The following is a 21,912-nucleotide window of genomic DNA, read 5'->3' as shown; positions in this document are numbered from 1 at the left end:
CTCACGTGACAGGCGACAAGGCGGAAGTTGAGCATTTTCTAGTCAAAAACAAAACATCCGGAGCAGTCGATCCAAGTTATTCCATTTTCAGCGGCTAACAGCTGTATGTCCTGGATTGGATCCGCAGGTTATCTCGCATTATCCCACAGTTTTATCCGGGCTTTGGCAAGATGCTGAACGCCGCCGCCGCGGAGAGGAATAAGGAGCCTATCCTGGCTGTGTTGCTGGGCTGCGTGAACACCGACAGGCGGCTGCAAGCGCTGGAGATCTCCTCCGGTACCGGACAGCACGTCGTACACTTCGCTCGGGTTCTCCACAACATCACTTGGCAGCCGTCAGAGTACGACCATCGATCTTTGGCCAGGTATTACTTTACTATACCTACTATACATTATGTGTGTGAGTGTGCCGGACAAACAATACTGCTGTCTTTTCAGTATAGAAGCCTATAGAGCTCACCATCAGCTGAACAATGTGAAGCCTGCCATCCACCTGGATGCTTCTCTGTCCCATCATCACTGGGGAGGGATCCAGCCAGAGAGCCTGGATCTGGTGCTCAACATTAACATGATGCACATCTCTCCCATGGCTTGTACGGAGGCAGGTATCTCATATTAGCCAAGAGGCCTGGACTGGTTTTTTTCCTGTACACCCACTGGCCACTTCATTAGGTACACATGGACAATCTAATCTAATTCTTCTGTTGGGTTCCTTAGATTTTATTTGTCCATTATTTATATTTATTGTTAAAAAAAAATCAAATTTATAACACATTACATAATAAGCTTTCACATTTTGGTGGTGAATTACTGTGAACTACAAACATAGGGAGTACTTCACTGGTGGTTATGAAACCTTTTTTTAAGAATACATATAGTAGTAAGAAAAATCTTAATGATGTACAACACAATTCTTTCCCATTTAGGGTTTATTCCAAGGGGCCGGGGTGGTGCTGAAGCCCCAAGCGCTACTCCTGACGTATGGGGTGAGTTTAAAGCAACTTGAAAGTGTGCCCTTGATGGAATATGGAATCCATACCAATAAGCAATACCATCTCCACTCTGTTTCTCAGCCCTATGCTATAAATGGTGACATCACACCACAAAGCAATGTTGAGTTTGACATAAGCCTACGGCAGAGGTAAAGTAGTGTTATAAACAGTATTGTATGAATAAAGTTAAACCCATCAGAAAAAATAATACATTTCATTTTACAGGAACCCGGAGTGGGGACTCAGGGATATCGCCCTCCTTAAATCGCTTGCAGAAATAAATGGCTTATTCCTGGAGAAAATTGTAAGGCATCAGCTTTTTCAAGCAAAGTGGAACACATTTGTTCATATTTTGTTTCTTCTCTAGGTGGACATGCCAGCAAACAACAAATGCCTGCTTTTCAGGAAGGAGAGCTTGGTGTGAAGGTTCGTTGCTTTGCGGACGGTAAAAAGCGCCTTAAATTAACACAAAAGCACGCGAGACATGTTGCCAAATTCACACATTAGGATGAATACACGGCCGGAATGAATGTACGTTGCTGCACATCAGTAAAAGCAACTTCTTGCTTCATCTCGATTTATTGTCCTTGCTTCTGTACTGCTATTCCTATTCTATTTATAATTGTGTTTGCAGAAAAAGAGATATTTATAAGTTGCACATGAGACCTTTTTGCATATATAAAACACTATTAATAAAAAAAAAACAATAGACACAACTTACGTTTTGCTAAGCAACACAAGTTAAGACTAATGTGACTGCTATACATTCCTGGGAGGGAAAAATATACACAATTCACATCCTTTTCATTATTGAAAAGTATTTTTAACATCAGAAGACATAACACATCTGGAATGTAGTACAGTAGATCCCTCGGTTCTGGACCCACCCATGAAAATCTGCGAGTAATTGATACGGCCTCCAAACGCCACATAATTCAGTTTTAAGCCCTAAATATGCCCGGCACGCTGAAGAACCACTTTAGAACCACAAAGTATACACAAAGTATACAACTAATGAATGAGAGCAGTGAATGATAATGAATAATACTTTTAACTGATACTTTTAACTACGGTGGGTTGAAGGACCACTGAGCAAAGTGCGACATCTCATCTGTTTCAGTGAAGCATAAAGATATAAACATGTTTTAAAAAATGGGGGCTGGTAGATGTATCTTTTACATTTTTGGGTGAAAAACTACCTATTTTTGGCCTTTTTTTTTTTCACCAAAAATCTTCAAATTTTGGGCATCACAAACGCTTAAACGCAACATTTCCTTAGCAGCACTTAACTGTGGTGTGTTCAAGGAAAGCTTAACAATGTGCAACGTTGCAACGCTTGGAGAAAAAGCATTATCAGTGAAGCATAAATACATCAAATGTTTTTAAAAAATGTGGGCTGGCACATGTATGCTGTATGTTTTACCTGTATTATCACATATATTTTAAAATATTTATGACTTATAGTGAATTGTGTATTTTGTGGAAAACTATTTTCAGACACAACATTTCATTTTTGGACAAAAATTGAATGCCAACCCTTGCTTAGCATCACACAACAACGGTGTGTTCAAGGACCGCCAAACAAAGTGCGACATCTCACTGCTTAGCAAAAAAAAAAAAAACATAATAATTGAAGCATTAAGACATGTAAAAATAAGATGTGGGCTGGTATGTTTATGCTATACATTTTACATGTATTAATCACATATTTAGAAATTATTACTCAGAGTGAATTAGATGTGTTTTCTGTGGAATAAATGGTCAATTTTCTGGACAAAAAAATCGAAATAAACACTTTTTTGACCAAAACTCTGTGAATTACTTTTAAAGTAGAAGATAGATGCTACTACTACTACTACTACTAATAATAATAATAATAATAATAACGCTCCTGTGACATCATGTATAATTTGACTTATGGCAGCCCGAGTACTTAAATGTTCCACAGGGCCATTTGTTCCTGCAGCCATTTGTGCAATAACAAGTCCTGGGAGTTGTTTTTTTTTTTTTTTTTACAATGTCTGGCAGGTCTTTTTAACCAGAACGTCTCGCAGCTTCTTGAGTCTGCGTTCGGTTACGGCTCTGACATAGCTGTCCGACTGGATGATGGCCATGCCGTCCTGCACCACCCCCATCACCAGCAGAGGGTTTTCCTCCACGGTGATGTTTGGGCAGGGACAACTCCAGTCTATCTTGTCTATCGTCACCTCCAGATGCTTGGTGTTGAAGAAAGACAAGCCCATCTTTTCATCACGGAGAACCTCTTCTAAGCTAAAACGTGCTAACCCAGAATCCAGATCCTCAACCAGCTCGGTCAGCCTCCCCACGATGGCAAAATCACTGCGGCATAAACTGGGCACCATCTTCCCTTTAAGCCGACACGTCTTGCAAGGTTTCCTTTTGGGCGTGGGACAGTTTGCTTCACATTCCTTCTTCGTCTGGAAGCTGTTGGCATTCCCGTGGCAGCCGCCGAAGGCAAACGCTTGGCATTTTTTCATCACGGTATTCCAAGCCCAACGCACTTCCCAGCTTTTGCACGGCCCTTGAACGGCAGGCAGGGAGCAGACCCCCATTCCCTCCCTCTGACAGGACGCCTTGCACTCCTCAAAAGTCTCAAATCGGTTGCGGCTGTCCTCGCATCCGCCGTTGCTGAAGGCCAAGCAGGATCCCAGCTTGCTGTCGTAGAACCAATCCACGTGGCGCTCACCGCTGCACACTCTGGCGTCCACTTCTGCCAGGCAGTCTGCCGGCGAGAAAGGCCTCCCCATGGGCATCTCCGGATCCTCTGAGAAGTCGTCATCAGCCCGCCGTATTACGGATAAAGGGTAATCAGCGCGAAGAACCCCCGCTGAGTTTCGTGCGATGCAGGTGTAGATGCCGGTGTCCCAGACCTGAGCGCTGTAGATGACAAGTTGCCCGATGTTGGTGATGACCACGTTGCCGTACATTTGATCGGGCCTCATGACCAGACGCTCACGTCGCTCGCTCTGTTTCTCCCACGTGACGTCAGGTCTGGGGATGCCGATGACATCACAGTGGAAGCTGACCGTGCCCCCGACGTATATGGACTGGTGGTGGGGGTTGGAGTACAACGTGGGCGGCATCGGGTCCTCCTGGGAGGACGTCGGGGTTGGGTAAGCGGTCGTGTCCTGAGGTAGCGGGCTGGTGTGGGGTCCGGCGAGGTAGAATCGGCAGGCGACCACGCTTAGCTCCACGCCACGGATGCAGGCCTCGGCGTCCATGTAGCAGCGGTTGAAGTACGTGAGGCCGTCGGATGCGCAGGTGAAGTTGGGCTCCTTCTCGCAGCGATCCCGACACTTGCAGATGGGTTGGCCGTCCCAGATGTCGCAAGTGGCGCCCTGCTGGCTGCAGATAAAGCCATCGCATGTCGCTGCCGAGCCTTGGCCGTCCCCATTACCTCCGCCAAGGCCATCAGGCTGAGCAGGGGTCCCGTCGGAGAAACGTGCGGCGACGCAACTGTTGAGGCCGCACACGTTGGTGCAGCACTTCTCGAATTCAGCACAATCCTGCTCACAAATCACAAAATATGAATAAAGTTATGTTTGACTTTATGGAATAAAATGACCTCACCTCATCAAGGCTGCATTCTCTCTCGCAGGTGCTTTGTGCGTCAACCCAGAGATTGTTGTTCAGCTTGTTGGGACAAAGACCCTCATGGTCCACTTTGGACCCGGATACACTTGCACCCAAAGAAAGTCCGAGTAAATCACAAAGCAAAATAGTTATTAAATATCCACGTATGAACCCCACGCCTTGCTTGTTGGACTTGTTTGTTGCGTGACGCCAGATTGTGTCCTCCTGAGCGCATGTGCAATACAAATGGCGCAAAGAGATGTTATACATTGTCGCTCTTCTGCAAGAATCGCCTCCTGAGTAAATCCATAATTCATATACGTCCCAAAATAGTCGATTCTTGTCGTCTCGAGGATTATCCAACTTGTGCGCAAAAGGAAGTTAAATGATTCCACTTTTGAAAACCGGAACGCATGCGCAAATAAGTAGATTTTAAAAAAAACGCGTATTAGTTAGAAGTTAGAAGTACTCGTTTAAAGTCAAAACCAAAACAATTTCACTCAGCGAATATTTACCCGCACAGGAAGACGCAAACCAAAGTGCACAATGAGAAAGAAAGACGCAACATCAGCCTTTCAGAGTCGGGGTGGGCGATCCGGTACACTTTGGTGTCAATTAGATACCAAGTCGATACAGGACCAGTATTACCGATACCGATATTTTGCAAGATAATTGAATCATTTTGTGATTTTGATGTCATTTTATGTTTATGAACACTTTATTAAATGGAGCCTGGAGCCTATCCCAGCTGTCTTCGGGCGAGAGGCGGGGTACAGCCTGGACTGGTGGCCAGCCAATCACAGGGCACATATAGACAAACAACCATTCACACTCACATTCATACCTATGGACAATTTGGAGTGGCTAATTAACCTAGCATGTTTTTGGAATGTGGGAGGAAACCGGAGTACCCGGAGAAAACCCACGCATGCACGGGGAGAACATGCAAACTCCACACAGAGATGGCCGAGGGTGGAATTGAACCCTGGTCTCCTAGCTGTGAGGTCTGCGTGCTAAGTGGTTAGCTATGTCGTGCCGCCCACATTTTTTATATAATATAGTAAATTATTATACACAAACCTAATCACAAGTTTAAGACCAGTTGAAAAAAGTTGCTAGTAGGATTGTGTAACCACGACCTTGAGATCGGCACTATCGATATCCGGATCGATCCACCCGTCTGGATTTCAGCGGGTGAATAGTTGAGGTGGGGGGGTGGGAGGACAGAAGAGCAGGTCTGACCCCCCCCCGCGAGCGTCCAGTGCTTGAAACTTTTATGAAGCAGCGCCATGCGCACAGCAACTGCACAAACATTGTAAAAAAACATCAAAGAAAAGACGCGCTGCGCCAACAAGGGTGCGCACACACATCAACGTTCCGGTGAGAAGTCCAACGTTAAAAGTGTCCAGACATCATTTATTGCCTCCGTAAACAGGATATCAAGTATAGTTCCCATTACCGGTTGCTAGTTTAACTTTCTTTTCTGGTCTGACTGTTAAATATTTGTGCGTTTTAAGCAAAACGCACAAAGAGCCATGTATGTTCCAGGTACAAAAACATGTTTTTGTCGTCATTTTAGTGGCGTCCCTCATTCACACCAAGTGTAGAGATGCCACTGTCAGGTGGGAGGACGTAAAGGGACACATTTCCACGCTTGTGCGAGCCATCTTTGTTCCGAGGCTATGAGAAGCTGCCCCCCTCATCTTTTCATTGGCAGTGACCCCTGCAACCTTAGCATGACTTTTGACCGTGATGCATTCACGCCGGGGTTATCCGAAAGTAGCCAACACCCTGAAAGGAGCTAATCAATTCAGCGGCCCCCAACTCCCCCCTGGTTTAAAAGCTCCTCAGCACCGGTGGCCCCCACATTACAAAAGAGGAGCAACCATATTCCCACAATGACCTTCATAGATGTTTAAATGAAGCGGGTGAGAAAAAACATGAAAAATGACAGAAGCTTTAGGTTTTACCCTTTTATTCCGGAAGGGTGTCTTCATTTTCAACGCGGCTGAATGAGAACATGAGAATGAAACCTCCAACACAGCTAAAGTCATCATGTCAATCATGCGCGTTTTGTGCTCAAGTTGACTTTGTGACATTCAATGCAGAAATAAGCAGCAGGCTTTTTTTGTTTTATTATATTATACAGTAGAAGTTCCGGCTGTTAAATCACATGGTTTGGTCTTTGTGGATTGTTTAACATTGAGGTCTTTTTTTAAACCAAAACACATTGTGCTCTTATGACATCTCGTCAATCAATTGTGCGTGTTATGCAACCTAAAAAAAAAAACATCAACCACCCTGTCATGTGCTTACTTCCAAGCGGGTTTTAAAAAGCACACGAATATTCAAGAGAGGCAGCGACACAACATTCCATGTGATTCTATATGGCCACAGAAAGGTAGCAGGTGACTATAGTTTTACATTCATAAATACATGGCATTTATAAAATACTCAAAATGCAAACCAACATTAATATGTTATACAAATCCATGTTAAGGGAGATTGCAAACCTGTTTGGATTTAATTAAAAAAAATGCTGTACAGGTAGTTTTCACATCAGCACCAAGCACTCTGTATAAGTGCTTATGGATTTGATAGACTGTCCAATGGTGGATGAAATAAACTCAGTAGTATGCATGGCTTTGGGTAAATATCAATGAGTTGTACTTAAAAAGGAGTGAAATTTTAATCTTCAAATCTGAAGTCAATTGAGCTTGCGGTAAAGAAACCTCCAAGGTTGGTGGCTGTGATTGGTTTGACGGTTCGTTTTCGCTAACCTACTGAACAACATGGGATTTTTTTGTCCCATCAGTAATGGCGACCACTGTTTCACTTTGACGCCATTCTTCCACCAGATGTCCGTAATGTTGCTTTCACAGAACCACCGAAAGTCCGAGTCTGCACAGTTTAAAGCAAAGCCTCAAAACGTCATGAGGTTTCACCCGCCCGTCAATGTCTCGAAAGGAAACTGGACTTTAGTGAGATTTGTAAGACACTTTGTAAATCACGCCCAAGACAAAACAAGTAGAAGAAGTTCCTCACAAGACCAATCAACAGAAAACCGACTCAAATAGTTGACACCATATTTAACATTTAAATAGAAAAAAACTAATCATTTTTTACCAAATAAACGGAGTAGACATTTCTCCCGTCATTTGTAGTGTCACATAGAGAGGGATAATCCGCTCCTCATCTGTTAGTCCATTGTCTGGTTCCTCCTACGTTCTCCACAAGATGGTAGCAGCAAGTGCAAAGACAAGAGAAACCATGCCAAATGGCAGCGTTCATCATCTGCAATATGGCTGACTTGTAGGTAGCGACTTTCCGCCACCTGTGGAACATCGTAAACACTGGCCTCGGTCAAGCACTTGCACTATGCTATTTTACAGTTCCCCTTGGAGGAGGAGGAGGAGGATGAAGAGTTCTTAGGTGGACTCTGTGGGGGCCTGAAGGACTTGGAGCGTTTGAGACTGCTGACCTTGCTTCCGGCGCTACTGCTACCTGACGCCGCACTGTTAGCCACCGAGTAGGAGCGTCCGTGCATCATGACCGCATTCATGCCGTTGGCCATGGAGAAAGATTTGAGGTGGGATTTGATGGCCACGGGGAGAGGCAGCTTGTCGATGAGGTGCACTGGCGTGCAGGAGACAATCGAACGACAGCACAGGTCTTGGAGGCTGAAAACTGGAGGTTAAGGGACGGGAATCGGAATGATACAACTGGACCAGGTGTGATGTGGTTCAAAAGGTATTACATCAGGGGTCTCAAACATGCGGCGCGCGGGCCAAATGTGGCCCGCAGGACACTAGTTTGAGGCCCCCTCCTTGATATGAAAGTTTAATGTTAGTGCGGCCCGCGCAAGTTTGATATGGATGCTGTATGGTATCATGTACCCAGAAAAAATTATTACGTTTGATTAATGTTCATGTTAAAGGTTAAATAACTGTTAATAGTTATCCTCCCTATCCGTGTGGAAGTGGTAAGCTTTTGGCTATTTAAGTTGAAAGGAAATAACTTGAAGGCTATCGTTTAGGTCGCTAGCTCTCTAGTTTGCGAGTTAGCATGTGTCTCAAGACCCTGCAGTTGCGCAATATGTTGTAAATAAAAAAAGTATAAATGTGACTATAGTCGTGTTTTGTCATGTCTACAGGGCTCTAATAATGCTTTGTTCATTTTAATCTGAAAAAAATCATTTGTCTACCCACCAACTATATGTGGTTTCTTAAGTTTTTATTATTTGCCGTTTTATTATTATTATTATATTCATTTATTACTGATTGATTTTCTTTATTCTTGATTCTTGATTTGTTTATTTATTTTTCATCTTATTTTGTGCAGAAAAATAAAAATTAAGATATTTGAGAACAGAGGAATGTTTTATCAGAGCTTTTATTGTAGAAAATCGGAACCAAAGCACTGAAAAAGTTTGTATATTTTTCTGTTTTTAATAAATGCGTTTTGTTTTTTTGGGAAAACCTGAACCTTGCCCAGACCCTAGCTCCAGTGGCCCCCAGGTAAATTGAGTTTGAGACCCCTGTATTAGATGATATTTTGCTGAAACTTGCCTATGTTCTATTGCTGACTACTAAAGAACGATAAGATAGAAACGAACTTGTTTGTTCTGATGAAAGTCTATTCTTTCTTTCGGTATATACCTTGTTTACATGGCCCCAACAACACAACATCCTTTGTGCCTTAAAAAATCAATACTAAGGGGGATTTCTTTTGAAAAGTGTCTGGTATTGAATGGAGTTAAGGAGTGCGATGTTTTTGACATCACATAAAACTTATTAAGAACTGGTAGCATGAACTTGTCACTTAATTGGGCATATGCCCGTGTCTCTGGGCGTTGGCAGGCCAAGCCCTACTGTGAACTATTAAACAAGATGGATTGGGAACGTAAACTCAGTATTCCCCATACGGCTGTGCCTCGTTTATCGCGGTTAACTCGTACCAGACCCGAACGTAATAGTGAACATGACATAAGGTCATACATCGAGAAGCCAGAAAGCTGTTTTACCTGTCCACATACAAATGCGGACGCCAGAGTTATTTAAACTCTCACCGGAGTTTTCCAAAACCTCCGTTTTTAACAACAAAAAGCACAAAATATGCCTTTTCTTTAACATATCCATGTCCATGTAGACATGGCCTTGATGTGACATCATTGGATGCTAGTATGATTATTGTTATTGAGCAAAGACAACTTCAGAAAAACAAAAACACATCATCATGCAAATGATGGTGCTTTGGTGTGCATTCACATTACATACAAATAACAAAAGTACATCAAAAGCAAAAAAAACTCACCTCTGTTGGGCCTCCAGAATTTCTCCATCCCGTGCCTCATGAGCACGATACGCGAGAGTTCTGTGAACGATTCGATGACGTTGAAGTTGCACAGGGGGCTGACTTCAAAGAACGTCATGTTGTTTTTCTCCGCATAAGCTCTCGCTTGTTCTGTTGGAACCTGCCGCTTGAAAGCCAAGTGAAGTCTGTTCCCAACCAAGATCCTGGGCACACCCGGGGCGTGCTGAAAAAACAATATTGTGAGGTTTTTTTTTTTATGTATAAATGTGCTAACATTTAGTTTTCAGACTACCTCGTCAATTTCTCGGATCCAACGGTCAATGCCATCAAATGACCAGCCGTTGGTAATGTCATAAACAAGCAGAATGCCCTGTGGGATAAAAGTCTTAGTACACAGGTAAGATTTGATAGGAATAATGTGTAATCCTCACCTGTGCCCCTCGGGAATATGACCTAAAGATGGTGCAAAATCTCCCCTGCCCAGATGTATCCCTGACACACATAACCGTGCTATTATTACACCTGTAACACTGTAGCCAACATTGGTTCTTACCATAACTCCAGTTTTACTCGTCTTCCATCCAGCAGTATCGTGGTTGTCTTGTAATCAATTCCTAAAATATAACATAATCAGATAAGCTGATGCTAGCTGTGTTACATTGCTGGGTGTACATCAAATAAACGACTCACCACTGCTGTAAGCGTAGGGAGACTCCACGGACCCGTCTTGCAAACTGTCCAAGATCTCCCCCTTACCGACATCGCTGTCTCCCACCAGCAGAAATTTCAGAAGATAGTCGTAACTCTTGACTGGGCTGCTCTGGCTCCCCATCATCCCACGCATTGAATCCGGTTCCAGGGGAGCTGGTGAAGCTCGCCGCCTTTTACTAGCAGTGGCAAGGCAAAAACCAGGCGGCCCAGCAGTGCCTGACTTAAATGACTGTCGTTTACACGCTACTGTAATTCATACACTGTATGTACACATTTGTAAGCAAAAATGTAAGAAAATGACAGTCATTAGTGATTTGGCACACGATAAGAATGAAGACACGCCGTCAATGTAATGCCAAGGTTCAAAACAACACTAGCTTTTAGCCACATTAGCTGCCTAACTAGCAACAGCCGAAACAAATGCCTTTTAACCATTAACATACCCAGTATTTGTAAAGTAGCGACGCCAAAGTTTAAAAAAAACTATAATGTAAAATACGCTAAAGAAAAATCAAGATTTTATACTTTTACAATTAATTTTTAACAACAAGCAGCGCACACAGCACAGCTTCTGGTTGTTGGTGTTGGAACTTCCGGGTTAAACGTCACGGGTACGCAATGTCCGGGACAGTGTTGCCAGATAGGAAAGTAATTATCGCGTATTGAGGGAAAATATCGTACATACACAGTTTGATGTTGCTCAGAACCATCTGCTACGGTAAAACCTCACCGGAGTTTAGTATGGCTCGCAATGCAGTATGACGTTTATATAAACTACAAGCCCCGATGGCGACATAAATGCTACTAGTAGAACAGCGACCTTATCTGGCTGTGAAGAAGCATGTGAAGCAATACAGCCCGTATTGCATGTCGTATTATGTTTTTCTATTGTAATTATATTGAATGTGTCAAAATTGTGCTACGAATATGAAATTGTGAAATTATTGCTTGGACAAATTACGGGGGTGAAACAATTGTACAAATAGAATAATTATCGTACATTTGGCAACGCTGGTTCGGGCGACGTTCAAAAATGTTCCAGATATTCAAGTGATGTTATTTTGAACCGCATCATCCTCATGTGAGACAAATAAAAAAAACCTCTTGCCAGTACGTATTGACATATTGGGTGACAGTTTGACTCCTGCAACATTAGAGATGTCCGATACTACGCTTGTAAGTATCGATCCGATACCAAGTAAATGCCAGTTTTGTCAATACCGATATTTTTTACTTGTATATTTTTCAAGCTCATCTAATGAGTTTGTGATTTTTGCCTTTAGTTTGCTGATCATCAAAATAAAAAAAACAGGACATAGATTTTAGGAAAGACAAACAGTATTTGTAGAAAAGAAACTTACAAGTATATAAATACAACTGTATAATAATATAACTTATATATAATGTAATTTTGCCCTGTGATTGGCTGGCGATCAGTCCAGGATAGGCTCCAGCACCCTGAGACCTTTGTGAGAATAAGCGGTAGAAAATGAACAAATGAATATAATATAATTTGAGCAAATATTGCAAAAAAAAGTACTACAATTTGGCTCACATTCAAATGCTTTGGATTTTTGCCCCCCAAACAATATATTTAAACAACACAACAAAATGAAAATATACATAGAAGAGAACTGAAAAATATCACTAGTCCTGTTTGGATAGCGATACTACTCTGGTATCGATATTTGGATTGCCACCTTTAGTTGGCATTAACTCCAGCTGAAGATTCTGGCACTGATTAGCTGAGGAGACATGCAGCTGTAGAAGAAAAAAGTCTGTAAGAAGATGGGGTTGACGTCCACTTGGCTTTTCTTACTCCTGGTTTGTTCTGCTTGTCCAAATTCATTTACACATGTTCCTGGAAATGGAGATGCAGAATTAGAATCGGATAGCTCAGAGGCTGAAATGGAACCAGAGATGGATGAAAAAGTGTCCCTGATGTCTGATGTCACATTCTTAAGGAGTGGATCCTCATCACCTCAAAGAAAAATGGCTCCTTGGTATCGAATTGTTTCTTTCTCACAGGACCCAAAAGAGCTTTTCAAGCCCGAAAAAGGTTTCAGGTTTGTCCCTGACTCTGTAAGGAAAATGTTACTTGCACCACCTCCCCCCATTGCCACACCGGGAGGAACAGGTCCATCTAAGCTTGTTGAGGTCCTGTGCCATGTTGACCGGATGTACGTAAGAGTAAGAAGGGAGCTCTTCTCAACTTCAGATGCATTTAAAGACTTGAAACTAGGTTCCTGTCCTGTTAATGAAGGCACCAAAGATCATTATTACCTTCTGTACCTTCTGAAAAGTGACTGCGGATTCGTGAGAGAGGTTTGTGTCTTCTTTTTTTTCTTTGTGTTCCGTCACTGTGCATACTACAATCTATACATATGTTTGTGTTGTAGAGTCAGAAAGACCATTTACTCGTCAGTATTACGCTCCAGTACAACCCAACTACGACGGTTATACGAGACATGCCATTTAGCATTTCCCTGCAGTGCAAATACCCGCGGTAAGAGACTCTCATATCTCTTACACTTTCAAGCGATTGCGTATTATGCAGTGTAGAGTAGGACATTTCATGATAAGGCAGTCATAATTTTGCATTAACCGACAATGTTTATGTTGTGCAGCTATTTTCACTCCTTCAACCCTGGCATCTCTATCCAGCTAAGGAGAGGCACCGTGTACAAACCCCTCAGACCCAAACTCTCTTTTATCCTCACTCCACAAGATGGTAGGATTTTGTCCCATCCCTACTTCACTTGATTAAAAATGCACACATTTAGTTGTAGTCAGTGTTAAAAAAATATGATATGCTTCACACACGGATAGTCTTCTTTCTTTTTGGGCTTTTCCCTTCAGGGGTCACCACAGCAAACCAATCCCCTCCATACAATAACATAACATAATTGACTTTATCTCCAAGGCCGCTAACATGTAATGTCCCTCTGATGTACTCCTTCCTGATCCTATCCATCCCGGTCACTCCCAATGAGAACCTCAGAATCCTCATCTATGCTTCCTCCGGTTCTGCTTCCTGTCTTTTCCTCAGTGGAACTAGTGTCTCTAGACCAAACAACATGGCTGGTCTCACCACAGTTTTGTATAGCTTTCCTTTCATTTTAGCCAAAACGCTTCTCTTTCTCTGACACTTTTCTCCACCCGTTCCATCCTGCCTGCACATGCTTCTTCACCTCCTTTTCACAATTTCTATTGTTCTGGACTGTTGACCCCAGGTACTTAAAATTCTCCCTGTAACCTCAATCTTCCACTTGAATAATTTCAATGTTTTTTTGGCAAGTATTTTGTCTTTTCAGCATCTGGGAATGAAATCGTTGGTGACAAATCGTTTATCCTGGGACAGCCAATGTACTTTGAGGTAAAGCTATCTGGCAACACGGCAACACACCAGAGGCTTTACATCAACAAGTGTTTCATGACGGTTTCCCAAGATCCTACTTCAGAACCTAAATACACGGTCATCGACAACCAAGGGTAAATTGTTCAACTCTTTTTTTTTTTTGAGCTTGATGTCGCGTTTCAACCTCACAGTTCCATCATCCTTTCATTGCAGGTGTATGTACGACGGCATGATGACAAGACACTCGATGTTTCTCAAGGGCCTCAAAAATGTCCAAAGGTTCTGTGTGAGCGCCTTCATTTTCAAGCACATGGTTGATACTTCATCACCGGTAAACTCAGTTTAACACACATGCCTCCAAACTGTAAACAAATAGCATATTTGCTGCACTAGCCCTTTTTTTTTAAGTTTCAGCAACTCTACCTGCACTGTGAGTTATCGATGGGCGATCCCTCACCAACCCAGAGTTCAAAGGCGTGCAATTATGATCAAGCGTCTAAAAAGTCAGTTAACTGTCACAAATTAACTATTGCATCACCGCTTTTGATCAGTCAGTAATTGTTGTCTTTGCTTCAGGTGGAAGGAGTTATATGGCAGTGATGCTGTGTGTGCCTGCTGTGAATCCTCCTGCTTGCCACAAACAAAAGGTACAGTTGGCCTCCATCTAATATTTGTATTTTCTGCAAGCAATAACCAATGCTTCAAAAGCCATTTTGAATGTAACAGCAACTAACTTGATTAAAATGATCTGTCCAACAGCTTCTGAGAATGTGGTCTCAAGCCCCTCGTGGAGGGTCAACTTCGGAGGGGAGGCTGCAAACCCGGAGTTTGAGCTGCAGCCCGGATCCTCCATTTGGGGAACCTCCAGCTCAGAGGATGTAGCTGAGCATCAAGACTTCCTAAGTCAATGGGACACAAGCTATTGAAGGTCTGTGTGCTTTTATAAATAAAGTGACTCCATTTCATCTGTGGTGTGCAGCGTTTAATTGGTAGTGATGCCTGTCAATCAGTGGCCATTGCTCATTGGCTACAGGGGAAACTGGACAATTTGGAGTTGCCAGTTAACCTAGCATGTTTTTGGAATGAGGGAGGAAACCGGAGTACCGGAGAAAACCCACGCATGCACGGGGAGAACATGCAAACTCCACACAGAGATGGCCGAGGGTGGAATTGAACCCTGCTCTCCTAGCTGTGAGGTCTGCGCACTAACCACTCGATTGCTGTGCCGCCCCTAAACTTGAACTTAAATACCGAAATACATGGAGGGTCTATGGTGGAGGAGTGGTCATTGATTTTGACTGACAGTAGCCAGAGAGTCAGCTGTTTCAGCCCTGTATTCAGTGATTTGTACTTTATAATAAAAAATAATAAAAGTTAAATTTTCCTCCCAATTTTTTCCTTTTATTTTCTGAAAAATGTCCTTTATTTTCAAATGCAAATGTTGACAAATTCTTCATCCGGAAGAAATTGTATTTGCATGAAAGTTGCCTACATAATCAAGTATTTGAATGTTTGCATTTCTTAGCATCTCCTGGAAAAAAGTAAGCGTATTTCTGTAGATGCACTCGTGCACCACAAGGGGATGGAAGAGGTTTACTGGTTTAGCACGCATCAACTCCTCAGGGAGTGTGTGAGAGTCTTTTGGGCCAAAGTGTTTCCAATAAGAAGATGGTAAAGAAGCTTTTCCCGCAGGCTTCTCTCTATGAAGACCAGTAAGTCACGCAGCCTGTAGGCCACAAACTCTGGCCTCCACCGTGCTGGCTCGATGACAAAAAGCAAATGCATTAGTGCAATTTTGCAATGCCAATCCGTTAAAGCGCTGCTTCCCGACAGCGTCTGCTGTGAAGGAAATAAACAATTTCTAAAGTCGGAATGTGGCATGAGTTTTCAGGGAGCTGTTTAGACATGCGTCCTAAGAGTCGATCCTCATAGATGTTCAGTGACAATGTCCAGATTTCATCCAGGGTGCTAGAAGATGGGCTGCTGTAGAAGTAGGAATCCGTGTCGAGTTTAAAAACGGGTCTTATATTGAATCGAATCTTCTTTCCTGATTGAAATCGAACTTCAAGGGTACCGGCCGCCTTGCTGTAGCAGGTGATTAGTTCAAATCTGTATTTATGAGAAATCCTTGACCGAGCATCCCTCACGGTGCTCTGGATCCATCTCCTCAGCCGTGACTTTGATAAAAACGGGCTGTTTTTTGCACAATATTTGGCTTTTGTCTTGGCTTCCTCAATCTCACCATGCAATAAGCAAACCATGTCATCTGCATCGGGAGAGTCATTTTGGAATTTATTTTCCACCAGTTTTATCTGGCCCCAGATGTGCAGGTCTGGCAGCAGGTCAGTTGCCTGCTTGTTGCAGAGCAGATACTCAAAAGTGTAAGGATGAGCCGGAGTCAATGGGATAATAAAATTCCGTCCATCTATCATCTGAAAGTCCCCAATGACCATACCGCCATTTCCAACACTGGTAGCCCTCATGGATTCCAGCAGGTCCTCCATTAAACCTTCCAAGAATTCCTCCTCCCTGCATTTCTTTCAGGATGAAACCTGAAGACATTTCCAGTTAAGTTCCCGCAGCGTGCCACTGTCGGGAAGTGGCACTTCAGCGGCACAGAAGATCTTAGCATTAGCAGATTCATTCCGCAGATATTTCCAGATGAAGCGGATCACCGAAATGAACGAGAATATATTCCATATGCACCAGAGATAATCCCTTTCCCGGTCAGCGACGGCCATCGTTGAACCTTCCTCTTCTGCAGTGTGGGACTGAGGTGTTTTTTCTGCTTTGGAGATGATTATTTTCCTCCTAAAACGCTGGTCTCATTCTGCAGGCTGACAATGTATGTCAACGTCGGGCATACATTTGTCTTCACCTGTGCCAGGTACATCTTGCAGTGAGATTTGCATGCTAGCTTTTTTTGGATGAGATGCATAAATACTCACTCACAGTTTCCTCACTCACAAGTCTTGGGTCCCGGGTCTCTACCTCCTCGAATATGGGCTCATCATACTTTTGAAAGATGATGTTATCCTCCTCTTCAATCACAGGGTCGTCTCTTGGATACACAAGGAGCCCAAAAGCAACCACTTTCAGAAGATTTCCGTGCATTTTCACTCTTGTCTGTGAAAGAATCAATACAGAATATATAGTATTAGAGTTGTTAGTACTTATTTATAGCAGGTAAACCCAAATCAGAAAATGCAAAGCAAGAAAGAACAGATCGCCTAGAATCTACATTTATAAATTATTTCCATTCACTGTCAAAAAAAAAAGCATACATAGGACAATAAACTACAGTTTTGCACTTTTCCAGGATTTTTTTCAAAGAAACAAACAAGACTAACCTCGCACCCACGGTCACAGCCTCTGCAGCTGCTTCCTATTTTAATGTAACTAGTCTTTGGTTAATGACTTATTTCCTGCACACCCACTTGTTGTGACACTTTCCTGTGTAATACATACACAAAGCCCACGCTTCATACTTCCTGTGAACTGTATACCAGTCAAAGAGCACATCTCAAAGTGTAATCATTGACATGAAATATGAAGTTCCAGGCCACAGAACAGAAAAGTCAGAAAAATTCTACCTTTTATGCAGGTACTACACATGGTCCTATGTAGATCATCAGCTGGGTACCACCAGTCGTCCATGTTTCTCTGTCTGGCCCCCAACTCCCGCACAGCCAAGAAACCGCCTTTCTCCACCTCCTCAGCCTGTTCTTTGATGGCTTTCCGATGCACCACTTCTTTGCATCCGACATCACGGAGCAGGAGAGCATTTGGGGCTCCAACAAATCCCCTACAAACCAACTCAGTGGAGTGAAGTGCTTCGATATTGAACATCAAGCGTTTCCAAATTGTCCTATAGAGATGAGCCACAGATATTTGAATGTTTTGTTACCATTTTGCATGTCTCAACCAGTCTAGTCCAAGTACTTAACACAACGCAAACATACAAAGATACAGCAAAGCAAGAACAACTGAGATTGTTGCTATGTGGAATAAATGTTGTTAAAAATTGTATGTAATGAATGATCAAGAGAAATAGACATATGAAAATGTCTTTTTACGTCACCGTAAGCACAGGTGCTTATGAGAGGCTAGGCGTGGTGCGAGATAAAGACCATCCCCACGGAGAGTCAGGGAACCACCTTTCATTCAGTCTGACATGCAACGGGAAGGCAGCAAACGACTTCAAATGGACAATTCAAATGTGTGAGCTCTAATCCTCTTCACCCCTCAATCCAGTAAGTGTTGCAATTTGTCTAACTCTGTGATCAATATCCACTCACGTAGCCAGGATCTCTGTATGAAAGCTGGCTTAGACTAAGCCTTGGTACTTCAGGAACATATGGTGACACTTAGTAAGACAAACCCCATGAAGTGTTGATGGGAATTTATTAGTACTTAATACAACTGAGGACTCTGTCAGCCATAAAATGTAATTAATAATATTGTAGCTGTGTAAAATATCTCTAATCTTGTAGAAAAAAAGGGAGTCACCTATAGTCAAAACTGAGCTTGATACCAATTTCATAGTTAAAGTGTGGTGTACATTTTACCTGTATTGTTACCTACTTTATCTATACTGTAAATACCACTATACCACTTTGCTGTGGTGGCACAGTTGAAGCCTCACAAGATTTGGAAGTGACTTTTTTTTTTATTTTTGAGGCATTACTAGCTTTCTCATGTCTTGTATTTGTGTTTTGTTCATTTAAAACAGGGGTCTCAAACACGCGGCCCGCGGGCCAAATGTGGCCCGCAGGACACTAGTTTGAGGCCCCCTCCTTGATATGAAAGTTTAATGTTAGTGCGGCCCGCGCAAGTTTGATATGGATGCTGTATGGTATCATGTACCCAGAAAAAATTATTACGTTTGATTAATGTTCATGTTAAAGGTTAAATAACTGTTAAGTTATCCTCCCTATCCGTGTGGAAGTGGTAAGTTTTTGGCTATTTAAGTTTAAAGGAAATAACTTGAAGGCTACCATTTAGGTCGCTAGCTCTCTAGTTTGCGAGTTAGCATGTGTCTCAAGACCCTGCAGTTGCGCAATATGTTGTAAATAAAAAGAGTATAAATGTGACTATAGTCATGTTTTGTCATGTCTACAGGGCTCTAATAATGCTTTGTTCATTTTAATCTGAAAAAAATAATTTGTCTACCCACCAACTCTATGTGGTTTCTTAAGTTTTTATTATTTGCCGTTGTATTGTTATTATTATATTTATTTATTTATTACTGATTGATTTTCTTTATTCTTGATTTGTTTTATTTGGCCCCCAAGTAAATTGAGTTTGAGACCCCTGATTTAAAAGCTGCATTTTAACATTCTGATGTACCTCTTTTTACAGATATCACTTTTGAGCTAAAACCCAGAGAAGAGCGTAAAGATGGATAAATTCCGTATGATGTTCCAGTTCCTTCAGTCCAACCAGGAATCTTTTATGAATGGGATCTGTGGTATCATGGCTCTGGCTAGCGCTCAGATGTATTCTGCGTTTGAGTTCAGCTGCCCCTGTATTCCCGAGTACAACTACAGCTACGGTATTGGGCTGCTCATCATCCCTCCTGTATGGTTCTTTCTATTAGGTTTTGTATTGAACAATAACGTGTCCGTGCTGGCTGAGGAGTGGAGAAGGCCGACGGGAAAACGGAGGAAGGATCCCTCCATCCTTCGCTACATGTTCTGCTCCATCACGCAGAGATCTTTGATTGCACCTGCAGTGTGGGTGTCAGTCACTCTCATGGATGGGAAGAGCTTCCTCTGTGCTTTCAGCATCAATTTGGATATTGACAAGTTTGGGAATTACAGTCTCATCAAGGAGATGCCCGAGACAGAGAAGATAAAACTACTGGCGAAGATTCCATGTAAAGACTTGTTTGAGCATCACGAAATAAGAGCAGCGGCGTCACGGTACATCAAATGCATATCACAGGTGGCCTGATCTTTTTGTGCTTCATGTTTCTTGCCAATGCTCTCAGCTTGCATATATTGACCTGAAACTACAATGAAAAAATGCATAACGGCTATACGCCATCAGACAAAAACAACACACTATTAGTCATATTATACAATTCCGTGTTACACATCCAAAATTCCACTTCCATAACTTCAGTAAAGGTTGTAATTTTACAATTTAATAACAAAACATGATGACAAAGCACATCTCCATTGCTGTACTTTAGTCCTATAATGTGCAGTCAACCGCACTTGTGGCTTTTCAGTGGCTTAATAAGAACGATAAGCCTCCAAATGTATTATTCATGGAACTATTTTCATCTATCCAAAACACCCACTCTCTTATTAGCTCTTTGATCAGATGAAGGCAGTTTAATAGATGTGAACACATTTTAAGTGATTCTATTATAGCGCTATGAACAGTTGGGGGTCTGTTTCCGTCATGTCTAATCAAGATGCTCCAGATCAAATAGATAGCTTGCTGTTAATACGTGTCTATATTGTCTTTGTTCGCAGGCTTGTGGCTGGATATTTTTACTCATGATTACCTTCACAGCCTTCCTGATCCGTGCCATTCGGCCATGCTTCACTCAGGCCGCTTTCCTCAAAACCAAATACTGGTCTCACTACATCGATATTGAGCGTAAGATGTTTGATGAAACTTGTAAGGAGCACGCCAAGAGTTTTGCCAAGGTTTGCATTCATCAGTACTTTGAGAACATCAGCGGAGAGATGCGCAGCTTACATCGCCATCGCTCCAGCAAATATGACAGCGACCATGACGAGGACGACAAGAGGAGGGACGATGAAGAGAAACTGCTGGGTATAAGGGCCCAGGATGACATGAATAAAGCTTTGTGGAACTGGCACACCTGCAAGCCCGCTCTTGCACTGAGAAAGGAGCAAATAAATGGCGAAAACAAATGCAAATTGAACGGGGAGGCCAATGGAGCAGTAAATGGGTTTGCAAACGGCCACACCCATAATGTGGACAAAAAGGAATGGGCAGTGTACTACAGTAAAGTCTGACCGCAAAAGGGACAATGGCTGATGCATGACCGCCTTGGGCTTGGGTACAGATTTCAGTGATTTTAACATTCAATTAACTGTTGTACTGAATGCAAACAATATGCACTCACAGGACACTTTATGCTAAATGTTTAACTGGGGTGGCCAAGGTGAGACCATTACTCAGGTAGGGGTGGCAATAAGTTGATACCTAAATTGTCTACATGGCGAGTGGGGTGACTGGAAAGTGACAAGGGGTGGCCACTGTCTTTTGGACCAGCTATTATGTGTCGTTCATTGCATATTTTCTGCAAATCAGCGCAGGAAATATTATGGAAGTGGATGCTGAATGGCACTCCTCTATGCTATACTTAGTTTACATGCCCACTTCCAATATTAACAGATTCATGTGCTGTATCACGCCTCAGAATTTAAGTCAAAGGGAACACTTGACCGAAACTTGACCGAAACCGATCAATGTAATCATCGAAAATGTAGCGACCATGCAAGACGCAGTTTTATTAACAGCCCTTCCAAAAAAACCTTTCCTCCCACGGAAAGTTGTGTGCTGCAGTAAAATGCGTCCAAGCGGAAATGGCGGTTAGGCTGAACTAATGTTCATCATGAGAGGACGCAAAAAATCATCAAAGCCCATATACAGTGGAACCTAGTGGCTAGTGTGTTACTGTGTTGTGTACAATTATAGCTGTTATTAGTAGTATTATTTTTGGGGGGTTTTCTGTGTAATGTTTAAGTGAGGGCCGTGTTGAATTTTGTCCCCAAGCTCCATTTATGACACCCCTTGTTTATCTGCAAATCAGTGATGACACTCATAACAATTGTTTGTGTTGTTGCTCCCAAGAAAAGGGCCACCATGAAAAACTACCAAGCTCTGATACACAAAATGCTAACATGACAAAAACACACTGAAATAGGGGCATGTTGACAAGAATGCGAGGGCAGGTAAT

General features: G+C 42.6%; 6 protein-coding genes across 6 annotated transcripts; 3 read left to right on the top strand and 3 right to left on the bottom strand.

Moving 5' to 3' along the window:
• The first annotated feature begins 5 nt into the window (after positions 1–5).
• Positions 6–2,621, top strand: mettl26 (methyltransferase like 26). Its single transcript, XM_058072162.2, has 6 exons — positions 6–364; positions 438–600; positions 926–985; positions 1,073–1,140; positions 1,217–1,295; positions 1,359–2,621. The coding sequence occupies exons 1-6, from the start codon at positions 171–173 to the stop codon at positions 1,413–1,415; spliced, it is 621 nt and encodes a 206-aa protein (XP_057928145.2). The 5' UTR covers positions 6–170; the 3' UTR covers positions 1,416–2,621.
• Positions 2,622–2,997: 376 nt separating this feature from the next.
• On the bottom strand, positions 2,998–5,010 carry wfikkn1 (WAP, follistatin/kazal, immunoglobulin, kunitz and netrin domain containing 1). Its single transcript, XM_058072161.2, has 2 exons — positions 4,583–5,010; positions 2,998–4,518 (listed from the first exon to the last, which is right to left on the bottom strand). The coding sequence occupies exons 1-2, from the start codon at positions 4,853–4,855 to the stop codon at positions 3,004–3,006; spliced, it is 1,788 nt and encodes a 595-aa protein (XP_057928144.2). The 5' UTR covers positions 4,856–5,010; the 3' UTR covers positions 2,998–3,003.
• Positions 5,011–6,705: 1,695 nt separating this feature from the next.
• On the bottom strand, positions 6,706–11,227 carry LOC131108090 (ras-related protein Rab-40C-like). The gene is made up of 6 exons (XM_078793159.1): positions 10,589–11,227; positions 10,452–10,512; positions 10,330–10,390; positions 10,191–10,268; positions 9,899–10,121; positions 6,706–8,272 (listed from the first exon to the last, which is right to left on the bottom strand). Exons 1-6 carry the CDS (start codon positions 10,740–10,742, stop codon positions 7,962–7,964), a joined length of 888 nt encoding a protein of 295 aa, XP_078649285.1. The 5' UTR covers positions 10,743–11,227; the 3' UTR covers positions 6,706–7,961.
• A 1,205-nt stretch (positions 11,228–12,432) lies between these two features.
• Positions 12,433–14,922, top strand: zp3c (zona pellucida glycoprotein 3c). The gene is made up of 8 exons (XM_058058539.2): positions 12,433–12,934; positions 13,009–13,115; positions 13,237–13,340; positions 13,924–14,101; positions 14,181–14,298; positions 14,376–14,470; positions 14,544–14,614; positions 14,727–14,922. The coding sequence occupies exons 1-8, from the start codon at positions 12,518–12,520 to the stop codon at positions 14,891–14,893; spliced, it is 1,257 nt and encodes a 418-aa protein (XP_057914522.2). The 5' UTR covers positions 12,433–12,517; the 3' UTR covers positions 14,894–14,922.
• Positions 14,923–15,358: 436 nt separating this feature from the next.
• On the bottom strand, positions 15,359–17,889 carry LOC131136174 (inositol 1,4,5-trisphosphate receptor-interacting protein). The gene is given in 5 exon segments (XM_078793111.1): positions 15,359–15,597; positions 15,600–15,802; positions 15,805–16,786; positions 16,920–17,093; positions 17,561–17,889. Coding segments are annotated over 4 exon segments (1,524 nt in total). The 5' UTR covers positions 17,082–17,093; positions 17,561–17,889; the 3' UTR covers positions 15,359–15,420.
• Positions 17,890–19,323: 1,434 nt separating this feature from the next.
• Positions 19,324–21,248, top strand: calhm1b (calcium homeostasis modulator 1b). The gene is made up of 2 exons (XM_058058776.2): positions 19,324–19,913; positions 20,453–21,248. Exons 1-2 carry the CDS (start codon positions 19,368–19,370, stop codon positions 20,963–20,965), a joined length of 1,059 nt encoding a protein of 352 aa, XP_057914759.2. The 5' UTR covers positions 19,324–19,367; the 3' UTR covers positions 20,966–21,248.
• The last annotated feature ends 664 nt before the right edge of the window (positions 21,249–21,912 follow it).

This window comes from Doryrhamphus excisus, linkage group LG9 (assembly GCF_037039965.1).
Source record: "Doryrhamphus excisus strain RoL-2023G ecotype Guam linkage group LG9, RoL_Dexc_Guam_v1.1, whole genome shotgun sequence".
In the NCBI taxonomy this organism is placed as follows: Eukaryota; Metazoa; Chordata; class Actinopteri; order Syngnathiformes; family Syngnathidae; genus Doryrhamphus; species Doryrhamphus excisus.
The sequence above is the reverse complement of the archived record's forward strand: the minus strand, read 5'-3'. Positions and strand labels throughout refer to the sequence as shown.